We start from the raw sequence: 24,848 nt of genomic DNA, 5'->3' as shown, positions 1-24,848 counted from the left end.
CCTCCTTCAGAGTGCAGGCACTGTACTTCCCATCTCCAGGACTCAAGTCCGGCCTGCCGGTTTCCCTGAATCCCTTCATAAATGTTACTTTGCTCACACTCCAACAGCACGTCAAGTATTAAAAACCATTTGTCTCCATTCACTCCTATCAAACACGCTCACGCATGCCTGCTGGAAGTCCAAGCCCCTCGCACACAAAACCTCCTTTACCCCCTCCCTCCAACCCTTCCTAGGCCGACCCCTACCCCGCCTTCCTTCCACTACAGACTGATACACTCTTGAAGTCACTCTGTTTCGCTCCATTCTCTCTACATGTCCGAACCACCTCAACAACCCTTCCTCAGCCCTCTGGACAACAGTTTTGGTAATCCCGCACCTCCTCCTAACTTCCAAACTACGAATTCTCTGCATTATATTCACACCACACATTGCCCTCAGACATGACATCTCCACTGCCTCCAGCCTTCTCCTCGCTGCAACATTCATCACCCACGCTTCACACCCATATAAGAGCGTTGGTAAAACTATACTCTCATACATTCCCCTCTTTGCCTCCAAGGACAAAGTTCTTTGTCTCCACAGACTCCTAAGTGCACCACTCACTCTTTTTCCCTCATCAATTCTATGATTCACCTCATCTTTCATAGACCCATCCGCTGACACGTCCACTCCCAAATATCTGAATACGTTCACCTCCTCCATACTCTCTCCCTCCAATCTGATATTCAATCTTTCATCACCTAATCTTTTTGTTATCCTCATAACCTTACTCTTTCCTGTATTCACCTTTAATTTTCTTCTTTTGCACACCCTACCAAATTCATCCACCAATCTCTGCAACTTCTCTTCAGAATCTCCCAAGAGCACAGTGTCATCAGCAAAGAGCAGCTGTGACAACTCCCACTTTGTGTGTGATTCTTTATCTTTTAACTCCACGCCTCTTGCCAAGACCCTCGCATTTACTTCTCTTACAACCCCATCTATAAATATATTAAACAACCACGGTGACATCACACATCCTTGTCTAAGGCCTACTTTTACTGGGAAAAAATTTCCCTCTTTCCTACATACTCTAACTTGAGCCTCACTATCCTCGTAAAAACTCTTCACTGCTTTCAGTAACCTACCTCCTACACCATACACTTGCAACATCTGCCACATTGCCCCCCTATCCACCCTGTCATACGCCTTTTCCAAATCCATAAATGCCACAAAGACCTCTTTAGCCTTATCTAAATACTGTTCACTTATATGTTTCACTGTAAACACCTGGTCCACACACCCCCTACCTTTCCTAAAGCCTCCTTGTTCATCTGCTATCCTATTCTCCGTCTTACTCTTAATTCTTTCAATTATAACTCTACCATACACTTTACCAGGTACACTCAACAGACTTATCCCCCTATAATTTTTGCACTCTCTTTTATCCCCTTTGCCTTTATACAAAGGAACTATGCATGCTCTCTGCCAATCCCTAGGTACCTTACCCTCTTCCATACATTTATTAAATAATTGCACCAACCACTCCAAAACTATATCCCCACCTGCTTTTAACATTTCTATCTTTATCCCATCAATCCAGGCTGCCTTACCCCCTTTCATTTTACCTACTGCCTCACGAACTTCCCCCACACTCACAACTGGCTCTTCCTCACTCCTACAAGATGTTATTCCTTCATCTTGTTATATCTCCAATATCTAATTTCACCACAATCAAGACGTTTACCAAATTCTGTAACCCCACCACTAAGATCACACATTTTTTGTACACATTCTCTTAAAACATCATCATAACGAAGTTCACTAAAACTATCTATACTTTTACTAAGATCACATAACATTTTGTCTTCTCTAACTCACTCACCAATTTCCATTCACACTTACACATTTCATTAACCGAAATTACATCTCATCCACCAAACTCCTCCCTCATTCTCCAGACTTTACAACATTAACACAAAAAAAAACTAACTCATACACATATGACAGGAGTCATTACCACAACTAACACACTGACTAACTTTGAACCAACTCTGAACATCACCAAAACACCACTGAACTTCTTCAAAAAATACTCTGCACATCATTTGATCACCTTCAAAAACACCATCAAACACCTCCGAATACTCCTAAAACAATACTGATTACTACCAAATCACCGTCAAAATCACCAGAAACTAAGTTTAGCATCACCAGCTAACACCCATTTTATAGAAATTCCCTCAAATCACTATAACCAAGAACTCCCTCCCCATGGGCGCAAAAAAAAGCAAAAACTTGAACACAAACCTAATACACAAACACTTACTACATGATCACCATCAACTGAAAACATATCTTGTACACACATAAAATCTAAGACAACCACCTACAATAATCACCCATGTTCACTTACCTCAAAAATCACTAATATCACAGAAAACACTCATTTTTTATAAACTTTCACACACAAAAAAAATCATATTTGACAATATCTAAGCGCACTCACCTCACTACCACCAACACACGATGTCACACCTCACAGGACCTGCGAGGTCACCTCCAGTGACGTCACACTCCCATCTGTGTTTACTTGGCGGTCGGTAACATCACACCCAACCCACCTTGTTTCAACCTGTTGTACCCACAATATCTAAGAACACTATAACCAAGACGATTACCAGATTTTATGACCCCACCACTAATATCACAGAAAACACTCATTTTTATAATCATTCACACAAAAATCACGATCACCAAGTCCATATCATGTTTACCATCATCTATCAACCCTCATCACCAAGATCACCAAAAATCTAAGATTATGCATCTCAAAACTACTATGATCACTGAAAACACTTATTTTTTAAACTTTCGCACAAAAATAAGACATACGCAAAAAATACCACGACACTTCCACCAACATCTATAACATAACATGAGCACTATAACATATCACCATCACCAAAAAAAAAAAATAAATAATACACACACACCCACAACTTATACATTTCAATCACAAATTTAAGACATGAGACATACTCACCAAATCTAAGACATTCACCTCCAACTAAGACATACACATCATAACTAAGGCATACACCAAAACCTATACTTGACATATTAACAATAAATATAAGACATAAGCACAAAAAAATTTACCATGTCATGAGACATTACCAGAACTAAGTCACACACCTCCAACTAATACACAATCACTTTACTAAGTTCATGTTATCTATTCATCAACTAAAAATATTAATACAATTTACCCACCAAATTTGTTATAATCATCAAAAAATAAAACTGTTTTACACATTTTTTCTCAAACTAAATATTCACTCCACATTTATCATTTCTCACCTATGCTACATATCATATTTCTCATCCACATCAACCCTAAAACATCCTTCCTTATTCATCCGTATATCTCTTAGAGATGTTTTAACCCCGACGACCATCATGACACTAGAAGCCAGAGTGTTGTAGGTGGTGTTGGAGTGGTGATGGTTGCTCTGGCTCCTACGTCGTGATGGATCGTCGGGGTTAAAACATCTCTAAGAGATATACGGATGAATAAGGAAGGATGTTTTAGGGTTGATGTGGATGAGAAATATGATTTATAGCATAGGTGAGAAATGATAAATGTTGTATGAATATTTAGTTTGAGAAAAAATGTGTAAAATAGTTTTATTTTTTGATGATTATAACAAATTTGGTGGGTAAATTGTATTAATATTTTTAGTTGATGAATAGATAACATGAACTTAGTAAAGTGATTGTGTATTAGTTGGAGGTGTGTGACTTAGTTCTGGTAATGTCTCATGACATGGTAAATTTTTTTGTGCTTATGTCTTATATTTATTGTTAATATGTCAAGTATAGGTTTTGGTGTATGTCTTAGTTATGATGTGTATGTCTTAGCTGGAGGTGAATGTCTTAGATTTGGTGTGTATGTCTCATGTCTTAAATTTGTGATTGAAATGTATAAGTTGTGGGTGTGTGTATTATTTTTTTTTTTTTTTTTTGGTGATGGTGATATGTTATAGTGCTCATGTTATGTTATAGATGTTGGTGGAAGTGTCGTGGTATTTTTTGTGTATGTCTTATTTTTGTGCGAATGTTTAAAAAAATAAGTGTTTTCAGTGATCATAGTAGTTTTGAGATGCATAATCTTAGATTTTTGGTGATCTTGGTGATGAGGGTTGATAGATGATGGTAAACATGATATGGAATTGGTGATCGTGATTTTTGTGTGAATGATTATAAAAATGAGTGTTTTCTGTGATCTTAGTGGTGAGGTCATAAAATCTGGTAATCGTCTTGGTTATAGTGTTCTTAGATATTGTGGGTACAACAGGTTGAAACAAGGTGGGTTGGGTGTGATGTTACCGACCGCCAAGTAAACACAGATGGGAGTGTGACATCACTGGACGTGATCTCGCCGGTCCTGTGAGGTGTGACATCGTGTGTTGGTGGTAGTGAGGTGAGTGCGCTTAGATATTGTCAAATATGATTTTTTTTGTGTGAAAGTTTATAAAAAATGAGTGTTTCCTGTGATATTAGTGATTTTTGAGGTAAGTGAACATGGGTGATTGTTATTGGTGGTTGTCTTAGATTTATGTGTGTACAAGACATGTTTTCAGTTGATGGTGATCATGTAGTAAATGAAGTAAAGGTTTGTGTTCAAGTTTTTCTTTTTTTTGCGCCCATGAGGAGGGAGTTCTAAGTTATAGTGATTTGAGGGAATTTCTATAAAATGGGTGTTAGCTGGTGATGCTAAACTTAGTTTCTGGTGATTTTGATGGTGTTTTGGTAGTATTCAGTGGTGATTTGGTAGTAATCAGTAGAGTTTTGGGAGTATTCGGAGGTGTTTGATGGTGTTTTTGAAGGTGATCAAATGATTTGCAGAGTATTTTTTGAAGATGTTCAGTGATGTTTTGGTGATGTTCAGTGTTGGTTCAAAGTTAGTCAGTGTGTTAGTTGCGGTAATGTCTCCTGTCATATGTGTATGAGTTATATTTTTGTGTGTTAATGTTGTAAAGTCTGGAGAATGAGGGAGGAGTTTGGTGGATGAGATGTAATTTCGGTTAATGAAATGTGTAAGTGTGAATGTAAATTGGTGAGTGAGTTAGAGAAGACAAAATGTTATGTGATCTTAGTAAAAGTATAGATAGTTTTAGTGAACTTCGTTATGATGATGTTTTAAGAGAATGTGTGCAAAAAATGTTTGATCTTAGTGGTGGGGTTACAGAATTTGGTAAACGTCTTGATTGTGGTGATCTTAGATATTGGAGATATAACAGGTTAAAACAAGTAGCTTCATCTCAATAAGTTAAATGAAGTAAAAGTGGGGTGTGACGTCAAGTAAACACAGGATGGAGTGTGATGTCACGGGAGGTATCCCTATCTGTGCTGGTATGTGTTGGTGGTAGTGAGAGGAGTGTATTAGATATTGTATGGAGTTGGTGATTGTGATTTTTTGTGCGAATTTTTATAAAAATGAGTGGTCATTATGATAGTTGATGGATGTCTTAGTTTTTTGTTTTTGTGTGTGTGTACATGTTATGTTTTCAGTTGGTGCTGATGCTGCTGTAAGGGTTTCGGTGTTGTTTGGAAATGTTCAAACGTGTTTTTTTGTGAGTATTCAAATGATTTATGAGAATTTTTTTTTTTTTTTGCGCTCATTTTATATAATAGTCTGAGGTGAGTGGGATCGTCTTGGTTATAGTGATTTGAGGGGATTTCAATAAAATGAGTGTTAGTTGGTGGTGTTGATCTTAGTTTCTGGTGATTTTTAGTGTTGTTTGGGCAGTATTCGGTGCTGTTTTGGTAGTATTCAGTGGTGTTTTGGGAGTATTCAAAGGAGTTTGATGATATTTCTTGAATGTGTTCAAATGATGTTTTTGGAGTAATCAAAGGTAATTGATGATGTTTTTGGTGTTGTACAAAGTAAAGTGTGGTGTGTGCGTGTGTGTGTGTGTGTTTTAGTGTTGGTAATGCCTCATGACATAAGTGTAAGAGTTAGTTTTTGTGATACTGTTGTAAAAATCTGGAGAATGAGGGAGGAGTATGGGGGATGAGTTGTAATTTAATGAAATATGTAAGTGTAGATAAATTAGAGATGTCAAATCTTATTTGGGAGTAATCAAAATATTGACTTGGAAATGTTTCAGTGTTGTCTGGAAAATGTCCATAGGTGTTTATGTGAGTATTCAAATGATTTATGAGAGTATTCGAAGTAATCTGTGGGTTGTTCTGTAGTGAGATGATAAAGGTTGTCGATGAGAGAATATTTCTTAAGAGATATTGAGAAAAGGTGGTCTCAAATGTTGATGTATGAGAGTGTTTTGAAGGTGTTCAAAGTAAAGTGAGTTGTCTGTGTGTTAGTTGGTCATAGAATTTTGTGAATATCTTGGTTACAGTGATTTTAGTGGATTTGAGATGGGTGATAAGATGCATTTATGGATGTGAAATGTGATTTTTGTGTTTGTTCTGAAGAGGTGTGTTGGGAGACGGGTGAGTGGGTGTGAAGAAATGTGGGTGAGACGGAGAGGGGTATGGGGAGGGTTGTATTAAAAATTTAATGAAATATGGGGGGATTTTACTGAAAATAAAGGTTCTGGTGGCCTGGTGGTTAACGCTCTCGCTTCACACGGTGAGGGCCTGGGTTCGATTCCCAGCCAGAGTAGAAACATTGGACGTGTTTCTTTCCACCTGTTGTCTATGTTCCCCATCAGTAAAATGGGTACCTGCGTGTTAGTCGACTGGTGTGGGTCGCATCCTGGGACACTGACCTAAGGAGGCCTGGTCACAGACCGGGCCGCGGGGGCGTTGACCCCCGGAACTCTCTCCAGATAATGTGTGAATATTATAAAAGAAATTATAGAAGTGAAAAGTTATGATACACTGGAAAAGATTGGAGTGTGTAGAAACATGTCACAGTAGTTGGGTAGTGAGATTACTTGTTGTGAGTATAATATTAATTTATGTGGATACAAGGAGATGGGTATGGAGAGGATTTTATTAGAATTTTAGTAATGTAGGGAGGAATGTGTATTACATTTTAAGATTCAATAAAAAGAAGGGGAAAAATTTGTATGGAAAGAGGAGAAATTGTGAATAAATTGGTAAGTGATGAGGGTTGTGGGTATTGTTGTCGAACTAGAGATATCGAAAAAGATGTTATAAGTGGGTTGTTGTTGTGGGTGTTGTGGGTGTTGTTGTCGAACTAGAGATACCGAAAAGATGTTATAAGTGGGTTGTTGTTGTGGGTGACGTGGGTTGTGGGTGTTGTGGGATGTGGGTGTTGTGGGATGTGGGTGTTGTTGCCGAACTAGAGATATCGAAAAAGATGTTATAAGTGGGTTGTTGTTGTGGGTGTTGTGGGTTGTGGGGTGTTTTGTTTTGTGGGTGTTGTGAGTTGTGGGTGTTGTTGTGGAACTAGAGGTACCGAAAAGAAGTTGTAAGTGGGCTGTTGTTGTGGGTGATGTAGGTTGTGGGTGTTGTGGGTTGTGGGTGTTGTGGGTTGTGGGTATTGTTGTCGAACTAGAGATACCAAAAAAGATATTATAAGTGAGTTGTTGTTGTGGGTGATGTGGGTTGTGGGAGTTGTGGGTTGTGGGTGATGTGGGTTGTGGGTGATGTGGGTTGTGGGCGTTGTTGTCGAACTAGAGTTACCGAAAAAAAGGTGATTCTGTTGTAAGTGTTCGTGTGTGTTTGGTTTGTGTTCATGTTTTTTGCGCTCATGTTATATCTTAGTTGAAGGTGAGTGTACTCATAGAAATTGGTAATCTTCTTGGTTATAGTGATTTGAGAGGATTTGTGTGAAAATGGGTGTTAGTCTGTGATGTTGATCTTGGTTTATGGTGACTTTGGTGGTGTTTTGACCGTATTCAGTGGTGTTTTAGTAGTATTCAGTGGTGTATTTGGGAGTACTCAAGTGGTGTTTGAGACTATTCAAAGGTGTTTTTAAAGGTGCTCAAATGATGTGCAAGAGTATTTATGAAGGAGTTCTGGGAGTATTCAGTGGCGATTTGGGGGTGTTCGAATGATGTTTTTGGAGTATTCAAAGGTAAATGATGGTGTTATTGGTGTTGTTCAAAGTAAAGTGACTGAGTTAGTTTTTGTGATACTGTTGTAAAAATCTGGAGAATGAGGGAGGAGTTTGGGGGATGAGTTGCAATTTAATGAAATATGTAAGTGTAGATAAATTAGAGATGTCAAATCTTATTTGGGAGTATTCAAAATGTTGTCTTGGAAAGGTTTTAGTGAAGTTTGGAAATGTTCAAAGGTGCTTTTGTGAGTATTCAAATGATTTATGAGAGTGTTTTGAAGGTGTTCAAAGTAGAGTGAGGTGTGTGTGTGTGTGTGTGTACGTGTGTGTGTGTGTGTGTGTGTGTGTACTCACCTAATTCACCTAATTGTGGTTGCAGAGGTCGAGACTCAGCTCCTGGCCCCGCCTCTTCACTGATCGCTACTGGGTCCTCTCTCTCTCTGCTTCTTGAGCTTTGTCATACCTCTTCTTAAAACTATGTATGGCTCCTGCCTCCACTACTTCACTTGCTAGGCTATTCTACTTGCTGACAACTCTATGACTGAAGAAATACTTCCTATCGTCCCTGTGTCTTCAGCTTCCAGTTGTGACCCCTTGTCCCTGTGTCCCCTCTCTGGAACATTCTATCTCTGTCCACCTTGTCTATTCCCCGCAGTATCTTGTATGTCGTTATAATGTCTCCCCTGACCCTTCTGTCCTCCAGTGTTGTCAGTCCGATTTCCCTTAACCTTTCCTCGTACGACATTCCCTTGAGCTCTGGGACTAGCCTTGTTGCAAACCTTTGTACTTTCTCTAACTTCCTGACGTGCTTGACCAGATGTGGGTTTCAGACTGGTGCTGCATACTCCAGTATGGGCCTAACATACACAGTGTACAGTGTCTTGAACGATTCCTTATTAAGGTATCGGAACGCTATTCTCAGGTTTGCCAGGCGCCCGTATGCTGCAGCGATTATTTGGTTGATGTGTGCCTCCGGTGATGTGCTCGGTGTTATGGTCACCCCAAGGTCTTTCTCACTGAGTGAGGTCTGTAGTCTTTGTCCACCTAGCCTATACTCTGTTTGCGGTCTTCTTTGCCCCTCCCCAATCTTCATGACGTTGCATTTGGCTGGATTGAATTCGAGAAGCCAGTTACTGGACCACATGCCCAGCCTGTCCAGGTCTCTTCGCAGTCCTGTGTGTGTGTGTGTGTGTGTGTGTGTGTGTGTGTGTGTGTGCATGTGTGTGTGTACTCACCTATTTGTACTCACCTATTTGTGGTTGCAGGGGTCGAGTCACAGCTCCTGGCCCCGCCTCTTCGCTGATTGCTACTAGGTCCTCTCTCTCCCTGCCCCATGAGCTCTATCATACCTCGCCTTAAAACTATGTATGGTTCCTGCCTCCACCACATCACTTTCTAGGCTATTACATGGCCTGACTACTCTATGACTGAAGAAATACTTCCTAACATCCCTTTGATTCATCTGAGTCTTCAACTTCCAATTGTGACCTCTTGTGTCTGTGTCCCATCTCTGGAACATCCCGTCTTTGTCCACCTCGTCTATTCCGCGCAGTATTTTATATGTCGTTATCATGTCTCCCCTGACCCTCCTGGCCTCCAGTGTCGTCAGGCAGATTTCCCTCAACCTTTCTTCATAGGACAATCCCCGTAGCTCTGAGACTAGTCTTGTTGCAAACCTTTGCACATTCTCTAATTTCTTGACGTGCTTGACTAGGTGTGGATTCCAAACTGGTGCTGCATACTCCAGTATGGGCCTGACGTAGATGGTGTACAGAGTCTTAAACGAATCCTTACTGAAGTATCGGAACGCTATCCGTAGGTTTGCCAGGCGCCCGTATGCTGCAGCAGTTATCTGATTGATGTGCGCCTCAGGAGATATGCTCGGTGTTATACTCACCCCCAGATCTTTTTCCTTGAGTGAGGTTTGCAGTCTTTGGCCATCTAAACTATATTGTGTCTGCGGTCTTCTTTGCCCTTCCCCAATCTTCATGACTTTGCATTTGGCAGGGTTAAATTCAAGAAGCCAGTTTCTGGACCAGGCTTGTAGCCTGTCCAGGTCTCTTTGTAGTCCTGCCTGATCCTCGTCCGATTCGATTCTTCTCATTAACTTCACATCGTCTGCAAACAAGGACACTTCTGAGTCTATCCCTTCCGTTATGTCGTTCACGTATACCAAGAACACCACAGGTCCTAGGACTGACCCCTGTGGAACCCCGCTTGTCACAGGCGCCCACTCTGACACCTCGTCGCGTACCATGACTCGTTGTTGCCTCCCTGTCAGATATTCTCTGATCCATTGCAGTGCCTTTCCTGTTATGTGTGCCTGGTCCTCTAGCTTTTGCAGTAACCTCTTGTGAGGAACTGTGTCGAAGGCCTTCTTGCAGTCCAAAAATACGCAGTCGATCCACCCCTCTCTCTCTTGTCTTACTTCTGTCACCTTGTCATAAAACTCTAGTAGGTTTGTGACACAGGATTTTCCTTCCCTGAAGCCGTGCTGGTTGTCAATTATACACTTGTTTCTTTCCAGGTGCCCCACCACTCTCCTCCTGATGATCTTCTCCATGACCTTGCATACTATACACGTTAGTGATACAGGTCTGTAGTTTAGTGCCTCATGTCTGTCTCCCTTTTTAAAAATTGGGACTACATTTGCCATTTTCCATACCTCAGGGAGTTGCCCAGTTTCAAATGATGTGTTGAAGATCTTTGTTAATGGCTCACACAATATCTCTGCTCCCTCTTTAAGGACCCATGGAGAGATGTTGTCTGGTCCCACCGCCTTTGAGGTGTCAAGTTCGCATAGCAGCTTCTTCACCTCCTCCTTGGTTATATGTACCTCATCGAGCACTTGCTGGTGTGCCCCCCTGTTCTGATTTCTTGGAGTCCTACTGGTTTCCACTGTAAATACCTCTTTAAATCTTGTGTTGAGCTCCTGACATACCTCTCGGTCGTTTCTTGTGAATTCCCCATCACTCTTCCTCAGTCTGATTACCTGGTCCTTGACTGTTGTTTTCCTCCTGATGTGGCTGTACAACAGCTTCGGGTCAGTCTTTACTTTTGATGCTATGTAATTTTCATATTGTCTCTGAGCCTCCCTTCTTATCTGTGCATATTCGTTTCTGGCTCTTCGGCTGATTTCTTTATTATCATGAGTTCTCTGTCTTCTGTACCTTTTCCATTCTCTAGTACACCTAGTTTTTGCCTCCCTACAACTTTGGGTGAACCAAGGACTCGTTCTGTTCTTCCCATTATTTCTGTTTCCCTTGGGAACAAACCTCTCCTCTGCCTCCTTGCATTTTGTTGCTACATAGTCCATCATTTCTTGTACTGGTTTTCCTGTCAGTTCCCTCTCCCACTGAATGTCTTGAAGGAAGTTCCTCATGCCTGAGTAGTTCCCCCTTTTGTAGTTTGGTTTTTCCCAGCCTATTCCTGCAACTCTCTCCACTTGGAGCTCAACTATGTAGTCGAAGCACAGAACCACATGATCACTAGCTCCCAGGGGCCTTTCATACATGATACCCTCGATGTCCGAACTACTCATGGTGAATACAAGGTCCAACCTTGCTGGTTCATCCTCTCCTCTCTCTCTGGTAGTGTCTCTAACATGTTGATGCATGAGGTTCTCCAGTACCACATCCATCATCTTGGCTCTCCATGTTTCGGGACCCCCATGGGGCTCCAGGTTTTCCCAGTCAATCTCCTTGTGATTGAAATCACCCATAACTAGTAACTTTGCTCCCCCCATGTGTGCTCTCCTGGCCACCTCGGCTAGTGTGTTGATCATTGCTCTGTTGCTCTCATCGTATTCTTCTCTTGGCCTCCTGCAGTTCTGTGGTGGGTTGTACATTACTGCAATTATCACCTTATGTCCCTCAGACTGGATTGTTCCTACTAAGTAGTCCCTTTCGCCCATGCCATCCATTCCTTCCATTTTCTCAAAACCCCACTGGTTTTTAATGAGCAGTGCAACTCCTCCTCCCCCTCTCCTCCCTCTGTCTTTCCTGAAGATTTGATATCCGGATGGAAAGATTGAATCTGTTATTATTCTGGTGAGTTTTGTTTCTGTGAGTGCTATTATGTCTGGGGATGTCTCTCTGATTCTTTCGTGCCACTCCTCATACTTGTTTGTTATTCCATCTGCATTTGTAAACCACACCTTCAACTTCTTTTCTAAGACTGTGGTCTGGGAAGTATATTGGGGTTGGGGAAGTGGGAGACCTGGTAAGGAACTATGGGTTGTTGCTGTGGGGGTGAAGTTTGTAATGTAGTGGGTGGGGGCATTGGATGTGGCATGGGTGTTTTGATTTAGAGTGTTTGGTTGCACTGGGGTTGACCTGGTTGGGAGGCTTCCATAGAAAGTTGTGAGGGAGGCTGTATTTGATCTTCTTCCTGGGTCTCGGATCTCCTGTCTGTCTTCTCCATCCCCTCTCTCTCAGTTTCTTCCTTTCTTCTTGTGTTCTGTCGCGGTCGAGATACACCCTCCTGTATGCCGTCATGTCCCTTAATCGTGCTTTCTCCTGCAGGATCCTGGTCCGAGTCGCTTCTGTCTTGAAGGTCACTCTCACTGGCCGGGTTCTTTTTTTTTACAAACCCCCCTATTCTCCGAAAATTTTCCAGCTGGGTCATATCGTCTTCTCCTATTGCTTTCATGATGCTTTCAATTGCTTCTTTTTCCCCTTGTTTTCTTGCTTCATATGTTTCCCCTTCGACTTCCTGGAGCCCATACACAAAGACTGACCTCACCCTTTCATTCTCCCACTGCATATCCCTGTGTATCCCCTCATTTAATTTGGTTTCCTCCACTGCAGCTTTCCTTTTATCAGTTTCACTGGCTAATGTACTTGGGCTCAGTGGCCTGTCATTTTCCCTTCTCGGCTTTCCTTGGGCTCTGTTGTTGTCTGTTAGGGCCTCCACATAAAGCTTAGCTCTTTCATTTGCTACAGTCTCCTCTGATAGAGCATCTCCATGCAGTTGTGCCCCTTCTTTCCCTACAGTCCCCTTATTTGTGGCTGAGGTAGCAGTCTCTGTTGTCCATCCCAAAATGTTCTTTAGTTCTTTAGGCTGTTTCAGATTTTTCAATTCCTCTTCTAAACTCTGTATCCTAGCTTCTGCTGCTTTGACATGCACCTCCCACTTCCTGCTTTCCATATCTATCCTCTCTTCCATTCTCATGCTAAGTTCTTCTAGTTTCTTTTCCCATTCATGATCCCTTTTTATGAGCTCTGCTGCCCAATCTTCCTTTGCATTTTCCTCCTCCTGTCCCTTGGTTTTTCTTGTTGCTCTCTGGCAACCCATTTTTGTTTTATCCTGATTGCCTCAGAGTGGGAAACCTATGTAGTTCTGTATGTTAGGTTAGTAGTGTGTGTGTCAGAGTGTGGGGGGGGGAAGTAGTGGAGGAACTGTGGCTATGTGGGAGCTGAGTTGGGAGGGGTGGGGAGGGTTTAGGGTGAACGGGGGAGGGGAGGGTGATCGAGGGAGGGGAGGGATCAGAGAAAGTAGTGAGATGTCGGTGGTGAGGGGGGAGTGTATGTGTGTCTGGATATGTGTGTGTGTGTGTGTGTGTGTGTGTGTGTGTGTGTGTGTGTGTGTATGTGTGTGTGTGTGTGTGTGTGTGTGTGTGTGTGTGTGTGTGTGTGTGTGTGTGTGTGTGTGTGTGTGTGTGTGTGTGTGTGTGTGTGTGTGTGTCGAATTATGTGTCGAATTATGTGTGGGTTTATTATGTGTCTGAAAAGTAGGTGGCTTGTGCTTGGAGTGTAATGTAGATTCTCAGTTGTTGCTTTGTCCACAACCTCTTGTGACCTGACTCCCACCCTTACAGTGTTGCCTATATCGACCTGCTTATAGTGAGTTAATCGCCTTGTTCAATGGATTACCATTTGCTAAACCTTATTGAATACTTGAGTGCCTATTCTTTATCGTGCTATGAGAGTTAGACCATTCACATTCAGCTTGGCGGTGTGTGTGTGTGTGTGTGTGTGTGTGTGTGTGTGTGTGTGTGTGTGTGTGTGTGTGTGTGTGTGTGTGTGTGTGTGTGTGTGTGTGTGTGTGTGTCTGTGTGTCTGTGTGTCTGTGTTTGTGTGTGTGTGCGTATTAACTTCGTAATATGTAAAATTGTGACTAGTGAATTTATCGAAAAGTGGTTATAAGTTGTAAGTGTTGTGGTGACTTTTTCTGATGAAATAGTTAAAATGAGAAAAATGTCTAGACTTGAGGAGAGTGAATCTTTTGTAAAGAAATTGTGGATTGTTGTGGGTATTAACGAAAAAATGTGGAATTATTTGGGTTATCCTGGGGTTAAGAGTGAAAATGTGTAATGTTTTCCCTATGTTGTATATGAAATGTGTAATACTGAGATGGTGGCGACGAAGATGATCCAGAACAAAATGCACAGAATTTCTTCAAGAGAAAAATATGTTGATTTTAGTCGATGAATTGTACCTTTTTTCAATGAATTTTCTTTGTTGGATGTATATGAAATGTATTGGTTGTATAATAAATAAATAATGAAATATTGTGTATTAGTGTTATCCTGCATTTTAAGTTATTGTCTGCTCGACAAGATTCAGCCTGTGTGTGTGAGGTCATCACGTGACGTCAGTGACATAGGGGGAAGTCGACAAGATTCAGCCTGTGTGTGTGTGTGTGAGGTCATTATGTGACGTCACTGACCGCCGAGTAAACACAGGTGGGGTGACGTCACACTTGTTTGGACCTGTAATAAGAGAAAGTACCATGCCCCATAGGAGGAGTTCATTTGATTGCTTACCCCAGAGGGGGAATCCAAAAAAACTTGATCCAAGGAAATGGAGTCTTGGTATTATCGAGAAAAGCTTGATCCAAGGAGATGGAGTCGTGGTATTATTGATTTTGAGAAAAATTTGATCCGAAGAATTGGAGCAGGGAATTTGGTATGCAAGTGGGAGTCCATTTTGAATGCTTACCCCCAGAGGGGGGAATCCAAAAAACTTGATTCGAGGAAGTGGCATCTTTGTATTATCGATATTGAGAAAAACTTGATCCGAGAAGATGGAGAGCACAAGAAAATGAAATTCAAAAAAAAATTCGAAAAAAATCGGAAAAAATATTCGGGGAGCGGGGGCGATCCGGACGATGCTGCAGAAGGCGCTGCAGAAGGCGCGGGCGGGGGCGGCGGGCGGGCGCGAGGGCGAAGGCGGTCGCGAGCGGGCGCGAGGGCGGGCGCGAGTCGGCGTAGGCGGGCCCCGGTTGGGCGGCACGGACGGTCTGGGGTCGTGTGTGGGGTCGAGGGTGGGGTCGTGGGTGGGTGGTCGTGGGTTGAGGGCGAGGTGGTCGAGGGTGGGGGTCGAGGGTGGGGGTCGTGGGTGGGGGTCGTGGGTGGGGGTCGTGGGTGGGGTCATGGGCGGGGGTCGTGGGTGGGGGTTGTGGGTGAGGTCAAGGTCATTAGCATAAAGGTGTGAAAAGGAGACCGCTCATAGGAGACCGTACCGTGGGAGACCGCTCTGTAGAAGAGACCGCTCTGTAGAAGAGACCGCTCTGTAGAAATCATCACTACTTATATATATGTGTGTTTGTATGTATCGTGCCGAATAGGTAAAATTGGTCAATTAGCAAGAACTCACTTAAAATTAAAGTCTTTTCTAAAATTTTCTCTTATATGTTTAAGATACATATTTTTTCATTTATGTTAAAGTAAAAACTAACAATTTTGTGCCAAAGGAACCTTAGAAAACTTACCTAACCTTATTATATCAAGCGCAATTTAATTTAGCCTACTGCAACTAAACAATGAAATTTTTTGTTCGTTAGGTTCAGAATGATTTTTGCGAAATTATTGCATACACAAATTTTCGCTTGCCTTATTCGGCAAGAAGAGCATTGCTATTTAATAGGGTAACCAGTGTGTTATAATTTGAAAAGCACTTTGATATGGCTATACATGTACATTAAATTTTATACGATGTCCCGTATTTTTTACGGGACACCGTATAAAATTCGACATCCAGCCAGCGGACTCACCTCACACTTTGAGGTCCGGAGATCGAATCTCATCTGGTACGGCTGGAAAACATTAGGGATGTGTTTCCATAAGACACCTGCTGTCCCTGTCCCTATTCACCCATCAGTTTAAAATGGGTACCTGGGTGTTAGTCGACTGGTGTGGGTCGCATCCTGGGACATAACTGGCCTAATTTGCCCGAAATGCTCAGCATAACAAGGGACTTTCTGTATAGTAGTATGTCACTGGTGTCAGCTAGGCCTGTATACCATGTACATGCACTTGTAGTAAATAAAGATATTATTTATTATTATTTATTATTAATAATAAAATAGGCTTTAGAGTGATTCATTTTGTGCCCACCTGAATTTAAACCATTAAGATAGATATAAGTCATTTAAGGTGTTCGTATAGAACCATTAACAATTGTTTACTTGGACAGAGAACTTTTTAAGGCGGTACTTACTTGATGGCCATCCAGGTACTGATAGTTGTTAGTTGGTAGTTGTTCCGTGTCACTTGCTGCTCCGGTGTCACTGGCGGCTGCCGTATCACTTGTAGCTCTTGTGTCACTGGCGGCTTCGGTGTCACCAGCCGCTCCTGTGTCACTGGCGGCTTCCGTGTCACTGGCGGCTGCGATGTCACTTGCCGCTCCGGTGTCACTAGCGGCTAAAGTGCGAGCATCGACTGTGATTACAGTGACCAGAAGCATCAACGTAACGCTTCCACACTGTAGACAGGAACCCATGAGCTGCAATGCAAACATTACATACTAAAATATAATGCCCCTGTCTCTGTCCACACACTGCATTTGATGTCACTGACTTCTCCAAACAAACCGGCCTTAATCTAGCAGTAACATCTTGCATTCTACTGAACTTCTTACTTTCTCCAAAAATATGCTTATCTTGACACAATGAATTATGATGAACAATTGATCTGGTAATTCTTATTTGCACAGCAAGTCCTCATTTAACGTTGTTTCGTTATAACGTTGGTGAGAAAAAAATCGATTTCCGCCCGGAGCCCACTGTCTGTATGGAGTTTGCATGTTGGTTTTTGAACTGCGTGGTGGTGGGTGGTGCTCCTTACAATTTTTTCTTTGCAAACATTTATTCCTTGATTTAACCCTGTTATAATGAGTACTGAAGGTGCACTGTGCACCCTTGATATTTATATCAATTGCCTATGGTAAAATTGGTTTTGTTATACATCGTTTTGCTTAATCGCAGTTTCCAAGAACCTATCAACGTCGTTAAGTGAAGACTTACTGTTCTACTTTCTTCAAAATCGTTTGCTAGTTCTTTTTTGAAAACCAAAATTATATTCGCCATTCTGTTTATTGTCATGCACCTGAAGGCCTATATCGGAGTGAATCCACATAAACTCAAGTATAATATCTTTCTTGATAATTTTTATATATCTGTGCCTAGCTTATACATACTGCATTCAGGTCTCAGGGTATATTAGAAAAAAGTAAAGTCAGTTAAACTGTGGCTGAGGAGGTAGTTTTCACAAGCTTCAGAGTAACAATTATAGGAAACAGATCAGTTTGTAGGGTGGAAACACAGTTATTAACTCTAATACTGTTTTGTATTATAGTATCCGGCAGGTTTACGATAACAGCACTTTCCGTCCTCCCACTGTCAGGCAGAGTTAAAGGACCCATCAACACAGTCTGTACCAGAAGGCCATGTATTTATTCCAGAACATTGAGTTTAGATCAGCACGTAGCAGCTTCAGTCCTATCTTGATACTGATTTCACGTATACTATCAACAATGCCCAGAATCGGAGAAGGAAATATCTGTGATGCTAGATATGAGATTCCAAAGTGTGTTTAAAAAATAGGACACCTCAGGCGTTGAGGATGTAAACCTTAAACCGCCATTAGTTGAAATGGAAAATCTTGTGATACCCTAAGAGGTCAAGAAAAAGTACTACTGGAGGTTGAGATGGCAGAAGATCCAGACAACATGGCAATGTGGGTCAAAAATTAATATACAGACGAACTAGTGTGTTTGTTTATATAGGTACAGGTACACATAAGTACAATTATCATATATAGTTTAACATATGTGTAAATTATCTAGGATAACCCAAAACAGTCAAGTAACTTATTTTCATTGAGATCCTTGCAATATCTTAATATTGAAAGCCTAGCTGTAAATTACAGAAGAAATCAGTCTGGAAAATCATTAGAACTTCGCGAGAAGACTAAACTGCAGAACAAGTGAAAAGTGACATTGTGCCGATATTTAAAAACAGGCAACAAGGAAGGTCTGCTGAATCACAGGCCTATCTTGCTGACAAGTGCTATTGTGAAAGATTAGATTTTTCCTTCAGGGTACTCTTCTTGGCTAACATATCAACTTTATCATGAAGGAGTAATCCAATGTGTGATGGGATCCATAGCAATTATACATTTATTCTTTTGTCCCGGATTTTTTAGTATCTATACCGTAAGCCATGCGTGTTGTAAAAGTCAACTAAAATGCCGGGAACAACGGGCTAGTAACCCCTTTTCCTGTAAAGATTACTAAAAAGAATAAGAAGAAGAAAATTGTCAAAGTGGGAAGTCTGAATGTGCGTGGATGTTGTGCAAATGATAAGAAAGAGATGATTGTGGATGTTATGAATGAGAAGAAACTGGATGTCCTGGCTTTAAGTGAAACAAAGCTGAAGGGGGTGGGAGAGTTTCAATGGAGAGGAATAAATGGGATTAGGTCAGGGGTTTCAAATAGAGTTAGAGCTAAAGAAGGAGTAGCAATAATGTTGAAGGATAAGCTATGGCAGGAAAAGATGGAATATAAATGTATTAATTCAAGGATTATGTGGAGTAAAATAAAGATTGGATGTGAAAAGTGGGTTATAGTAAGCGTGTATGCACCTGGAGAAGAGAGAAGTGTAGAGGAGAGAGAGAGATTTTTGGAAATGTTGAGTGAATGCGTGGGGAGTTTTGAATCAAGTGTGAGAGTAATGGTGGTTGGGGATTTCAATGCTAAAGTGGGTAAAAATGTTATGGAGGGAGTAGTAGGTAAATTTGGGGTGCCAGGGGTAAATGTAAATGGGGAGCCTTTAATTGAGCCATGTGTAGAAAGAGATTTGGTAATAAGTAATACATATTTTATGAAAAAGAGGATAAATAAATATACAAGGTATGATGTAGCACATAATGAAAGTAGTTTGTTAGATTATGTATTGGTGGATAAAAGGTTGATGGGTAGGCTCCAGGATGTACATGTTTATAGAGGGGCAACTGATATATCGGATCATTATTTAGTTGTAGCTACAGTTAGAGTAAGAGGTAGATGGGAAAAGAGGAAGGTGGCAACAACAAGTAAGAGGGAGGTGAAAGTGTATAAACTAAGGGAGGAGGAAGTTCGGGTGAGATATAAGCGACTATTGGCAGAAAGGTGGGCTAGTGCAAAGATGAGTAGTGGGGGTTGAAGAGGGTTGGAATAGTTTTAAAAATGCAGTATTAGAATGTGGGGCAGAAGTTTGTGGTTATAGGAGGGTGGGTGCAGGAGGAAAGAGGAGTGATTGGTGGAATGATGAAGTAAAGGGTGTGATAAAAGAGAAAAAGGAAGCTTATGAGAGGTTTTTACAAAGCAGAAGTGTTATAAGAAGAGCAGAGTATATGGAGAGTAAAAGAAAGGTGAAGAGAGTGGTGAGAGAGTGCAAAAGGAGTGCAGATGATAGAGTGGGAGAGGCACTGTCAAGAAATTTTAATGAAAATTAGAAAAAAATTTGGAGTGAGTTAAACAAGTTAAGAAAGCCTAGGGAAAGTATGGATTTGTCAGTTAAAAACAGAGTAGGGGAGTTAGTAGATGGGGAGAGGGAGGTATTAGGTAGATGGCGAGAATATTTTGAGGAACTTTTAAATGTTGAGGATGAAAGGGAGGCGGTAATTTCATGCACTGGCCAGGGAGGTATACCATCTTTTAGGAGTGAAGAAGAGCAGAATGTAAGTGTGGAGGAGGTACGTGAGGCATTATGTAGAATGAAAGGGGGTAAAGCAGCTGGAACTGATGGGATCATGACAGAAATGTTAAAAGCAGGGGGGGATATAGTGTTGGAGTGGTTGGTACTTTTGTTTAATAAATGTATGAAAGAGGGGAAGGTACCTAGGGATTGGCGGAGGGAAAGAGGACAAAAGAGATTGTAAAAATTATAGAGGAATAAGTTTACTGAGTATACCAGGAAAAGTGTACGGTAGGGTTATAATTGAAAGAATTAGAGGCAAGACAGAATGTAGGATTGCAGATGAGCAAGGAGGTTTCAGAGTGGGTAGGGGATGTGTAGATCAAGTGTTTACATTGAAGCATATATGTGAACAGTATTTAGATAAAGGTAGGGAAGTTTTTATTGCATTTATGGATTTAGAAAAGGCATATGATAGAGTGGATAGAGGAGCAATGTGGCAGATGCTGCAAGTATATGGAATAGGTGGTAAGTTACTAAATGCTGTAAAGAGTTTTTATGAGGATAGTGAGGCTCAGGATAGGGTGTGTAGAAGAGAGGGAGACTACTTCCCGGTAAAAGTAGGTCTTAGACAGGGATGTGTAATGTCACCATGGTTGTTTAATATATTTATAGATGGGGTTGTAAAAGTAGTAAATGCTAGGGTGTTCGGGAGAGGGGTGGGATTAAATTATGGGGAATCAAATTCAAAATGGGAATTGACACAGTTACTTTTTGCTGATGATACTGTGCTTATGGGAGATTCTAAAGAAAAATTGCAAAGGTTAGTGGATGAGTTTGGGAATGTGTGTAAAGGTAGAAAGTTGAAAGTGAACATAGAAAAGAGTAAGGTGATGAGGGTATCAAATGATTTAGATAAAGAAAAATTGGATATCAAATTGGGGAGGAGGAGTATGGAAGAAGTGAATGTTTTCAGATACTTGGGAGTTGACATGTCGGCGGATGGATTTATGAAGGATAAGGTTAATCATAGAATTGATGAGGGAAAAAAGGTGAGTGGTGCGTTGAGGTATATGTGGAGTCAAAAAGCGTTATCTATGGAGGCAAAGATGGGAATGTATGAAAGTATAGTAGTACCAACACTCTTATATGGGTGTGAAGCTTGGGTGGTAAATGCAGCAGCGAGGAGACGGTTGGAGGCAGTGGAGATGTCCTGTCTAAGGGCAATGTGTGGTGTAAATATTATGCAGAAAATTCGGAGTGTGGAAATTAGGAAAAGGTGTGGAGTTAATAAAAGTATTAGTCAGAGGGCAGAAGAGGGGTTGTTGAGATGGTTTGGTCATTTAGAGAGAATGGATCAAAGTAGAATTTAGATCTGTGTGTATTTACTTCTAGAGATTTAGTAAGATTCGTAGTGACAGCGTCTGGTTCATTTATTAACATTCTAATACCGAGTGAAGCGTTATTCTCAATAATCCTATCGCTGATACTAGAAATACTAATCTCATTCCTCATATTAAGGACCTTTGTAGATTTGGGACAGCCAAGAATAATTCTGAGAGCTTCATTTTGCACTAATTCCAAGGGTCGGAGAGAACTCTCCCTGGCTAATATCAACATGGGAGCAGCATAATCAATTAAGGACCTAACATAGGCTATGTACATCATTCTCACAATTCTCACATAGTTGGGGTTGTAGCCAGCAACAGCTTTAAGAGCATTTAGCTAATCTTTGCATTTCTTATTTAATTGTGGTATGGTGGATTTATTGAAGGGTACATCTATACCAAGGAAGGTATCTGTAAGATTTGACGTAGCTTGGTGTGACAACCGCTTGAGAAAAGCCAATAAAACACTTGGTGCGCAAAGTGCTACTAACAAAGTCAGGTTATAAATCAGCAACTTTATATATACATATATCAAATTTATTAGGCTACTACGATTAGAACGTTTATTTAGGTACAGTTACACAAATTTAGGTGATTGCAGTTATCATACATAGTGACATACATGTATGTATATATTACCTAGGACAGCGTTTCTCAACCTTTTTATCCTTGCAGAACACTTTAACTAATTTTCATGTCTCAGGGAACCAATACATAAAAAATATATATCATTATTAATATCCTGCTTCGTTTTTTTCTCTTTTATAAACTTGAAGTTCATAAGGAATATATATTTTTTTCTGATAACTGGTTAAAAAAATTAACCGTATATGTGAACAAAAAAGATATAAAATTAAATAACTAATATACATAACACACACAAATAGAACGAAAACAGATAATATCTACTACAATAACTTAATCGTTTATTGACAAGGAAATGTTTTTGAAACCAGTTTAGATAATGAAATTTGCTTCTCTAATGTGAAACCTGCAGTTGCCTTTTAGTACACAAATACGTAATTCTGGGTCGAACTTTTGATAAACACACACGGATTTCATCTTCACTGGTCAGTTTCATTGATCAGTGCCTCCCTTCATATTTCAGATAAATTGACCCCTCTCAGCAGCTCTGTAACTCTTCGCTTTCGTCTGTGTAGGGAGCATCTCTCTCTTTCTAGTGCACATCTCTTTCTTTTTCTTAATGAAATGTGCCTTGAGCAGATCTCAAGAACCACAGAGTTTATTTTTTCTAGGCAAAGGTTCGGATCCGTGTTGTTTAGGATATCTTTCCAGCTTGTTTCATTTAGGACATGGTTGACTTGAACTAAGGCAGAAGTGTTCAGACAGACAATAGCCAATCCTTCTAAGACCAGATACCAAAGAGACAACAGATGCCGTGAGCTGCAGCTCGGTGCCCACTCGTGTCTACATATACTTGGCCTGTGGGACAAGGAATCACAGAGGCTTCCCGAAGTACCTTGGATATTCGTCTCTTTCCAGGCCCTCCGCAGTAAGACAATACCTTTCATTTCTCTGAGTATAGTTTGCCAACGATATTTTGGGGAAATGTAGGTTATTTGAACTATGGCTCATGAGCGGACGGACGCCCGAAGACCAGTACGTTAAGGGCATTCACTCTTAAGTATTAGTCTAGAAGCTAGTCACTTACTGCATAAATATTGCTTAGGAAATGCCCCCTTTTGAAATCAGGGGCCTTAGGAATCTAGTTGCTTGGGTGGAACTGGGGGATTTCTGGTAGCATATTCTCCACCATCAAGTAAGTTAGTACTTTATTTGTGCATGTAGTTAGGAATTTCTTGCAAGATCACTTGTGAGACTGAGACGACTAATCACAGGGTGTCTGTGTCAACAGTACTTGCCAGGGTGAGCAGTTCACAAGGAGGCAGTCCATACAAATTTCCATAAATGTTATCCATGGAAGTAAAGAAGCATGGGTGGTGAATGTTGCAACAAGAAAGCTGGACGTAGTTGAGATGTCGTGTTTGAGGGCAATGTGTGTTGTGACTATAATGCAGAGAATCCGTAGTTTGGAAAATTAGGAGTAGGTGTATTATCCAGAGGGCTGAGGAGGGGCTGTTGAGGTGGTTCGGTCATTTATAGAGGATGGGCCGAAATAGAATGACTTTAAAAACATATAAATCTGTAGTGGAAGTAAGGTAGGGTAGAGGTCGGCCTAGGAAAGGTTGAAGGGAGGGGGTAAAGCAGGTTGTGTGTGCGAAGGGCTTGTACTTCCAAGTGCATGAACGTGTTAGATAGTAGCGAGTGAGGACAAATGGTTTATAGTACTTGACATGCTGTTGGAGTGTGGGCAAGGTAATATTTATGAAGGGATTCACGGAAACTGGCAAGTCGCACTTGAGTCCTGGAGGTGGGAAGTACAGTGCCTGCGCTCTGAAGGGGTGTTAATGTTGCAGTTTTATGACTGTAGTGTAGGTGCGCCTCTGGCAAGACAGTGATGGAGTGAATGATGATGAAAGTGTTTCTTCTTTTTCGGGTCACCCTGCCTTTGGTGGGAAATTGCCGATGAATTAATAAAAAATAAAAAACACGAAGACACTTACCATTGTGTATTGTAGCACAATTGAGCTGCTCACTAACTCACAGCTGATCTCATACTAACCTCGTTCATAATGGTACATCCCAGTGATGCCAGTAGCCACGTGTGTATTATGCTGCTGCACTGCGCCACATGTCCCGAGTCATGCACCTCCCTCACTCTCTACTGTTTTAGACTGCACCTCCCTCACTCTCTACTGTTTTAGACTGCACCTCCCCCACTCCCTACTGTTTTAGACTGCACCTCCCCCGCTCCCTATTGTTTTAGACTGCACCTCCCTCACTCTCTACTGTTTTAGACTGCACCTCCCCCGCTCCCTACTGTTTTAGACTACATCTCCCTCACTCTCTACTGTTTTAGACTGCACCTCCCCCACTACCTACCGTTTTAGACTGCACCTCCCCCGCTCCCTACTGTTTTAGACTGCACCTCCCCCGCTCACTACTGTTTTAGACTGCACCTCCCTCACTCTCTACTGTTTTAGACTGAACCTCCCCCACTCCCTACTGTTTTAGACTGCACCTCCCCCGCTCCCTACTGTTTTAGACTGCACCTCCTTCACTCTCTACTGTTTTAGACTGCACCTCCCCCACTCCCTACTGTTTTAGACTGCACCTCCCCCGCTCCCTACTGTTTTAGACTGCACCTCCCTCACTCTACTGTTTTAGACTGCACCTCCCCACTCCCTACTGTTTTAGACTACATCTCCCTCACTCTCTACTGTTTTAGACTGCACCTCCCCCACTCCCTACTGTTTTAGACTGCACCTTCCTTACTCTTTGCTCTTTTAGACTGCACCTAGCTCATATAAGCCATATATGGTTTCGAGGGGTATGAGAATAGATGTACCTTGAAAGCTTGTAGGGTTGAGGGATGGCACAGTATGGTCACGGTTGATGCCGCTGATACAACCATGTCACAGAAGTGCTGGTTGCAAAATCAGCCT

General features: G+C 41.5%; 1 protein-coding gene across 2 annotated transcripts in view; it reads right to left on the bottom strand.

Moving 5' to 3' along the window:
* LOC128689027 (carboxypeptidase B-like) overlaps positions 1–23,956 on the bottom strand; it is an 88,136-nt gene extending 64,180 nt beyond the window's left edge. For both annotated transcript variants that reach the window (XM_070087366.1, XM_070087368.1), the window contains exons 1-2: positions 23,907–23,956; positions 16,477–16,761 (exon numbers count right to left, since the gene is read on the bottom strand). In XM_070087366.1, coding sequence (XP_069943467.1) covers positions 16,477–16,761; positions 23,907–23,909 — 288 coding nt within the window. In that variant the 5' untranslated portion in view covers positions 23,910–23,956. The remainder of the gene's footprint in view (positions 1–16,476; positions 16,762–23,906) is intronic.
* Positions 23,957–24,848: the final 892 nt, after the last annotated feature.

This window comes from Cherax quadricarinatus, chromosome 21, assembly GCF_038502225.1.
Source record: "Cherax quadricarinatus isolate ZL_2023a chromosome 21, ASM3850222v1, whole genome shotgun sequence".
NCBI classification, from domain to species: domain Eukaryota; kingdom Metazoa; phylum Arthropoda; class Malacostraca; order Decapoda; family Parastacidae; genus Cherax; species Cherax quadricarinatus.
This window is presented reverse-complemented; position numbering and strand designations above follow the sequence as displayed.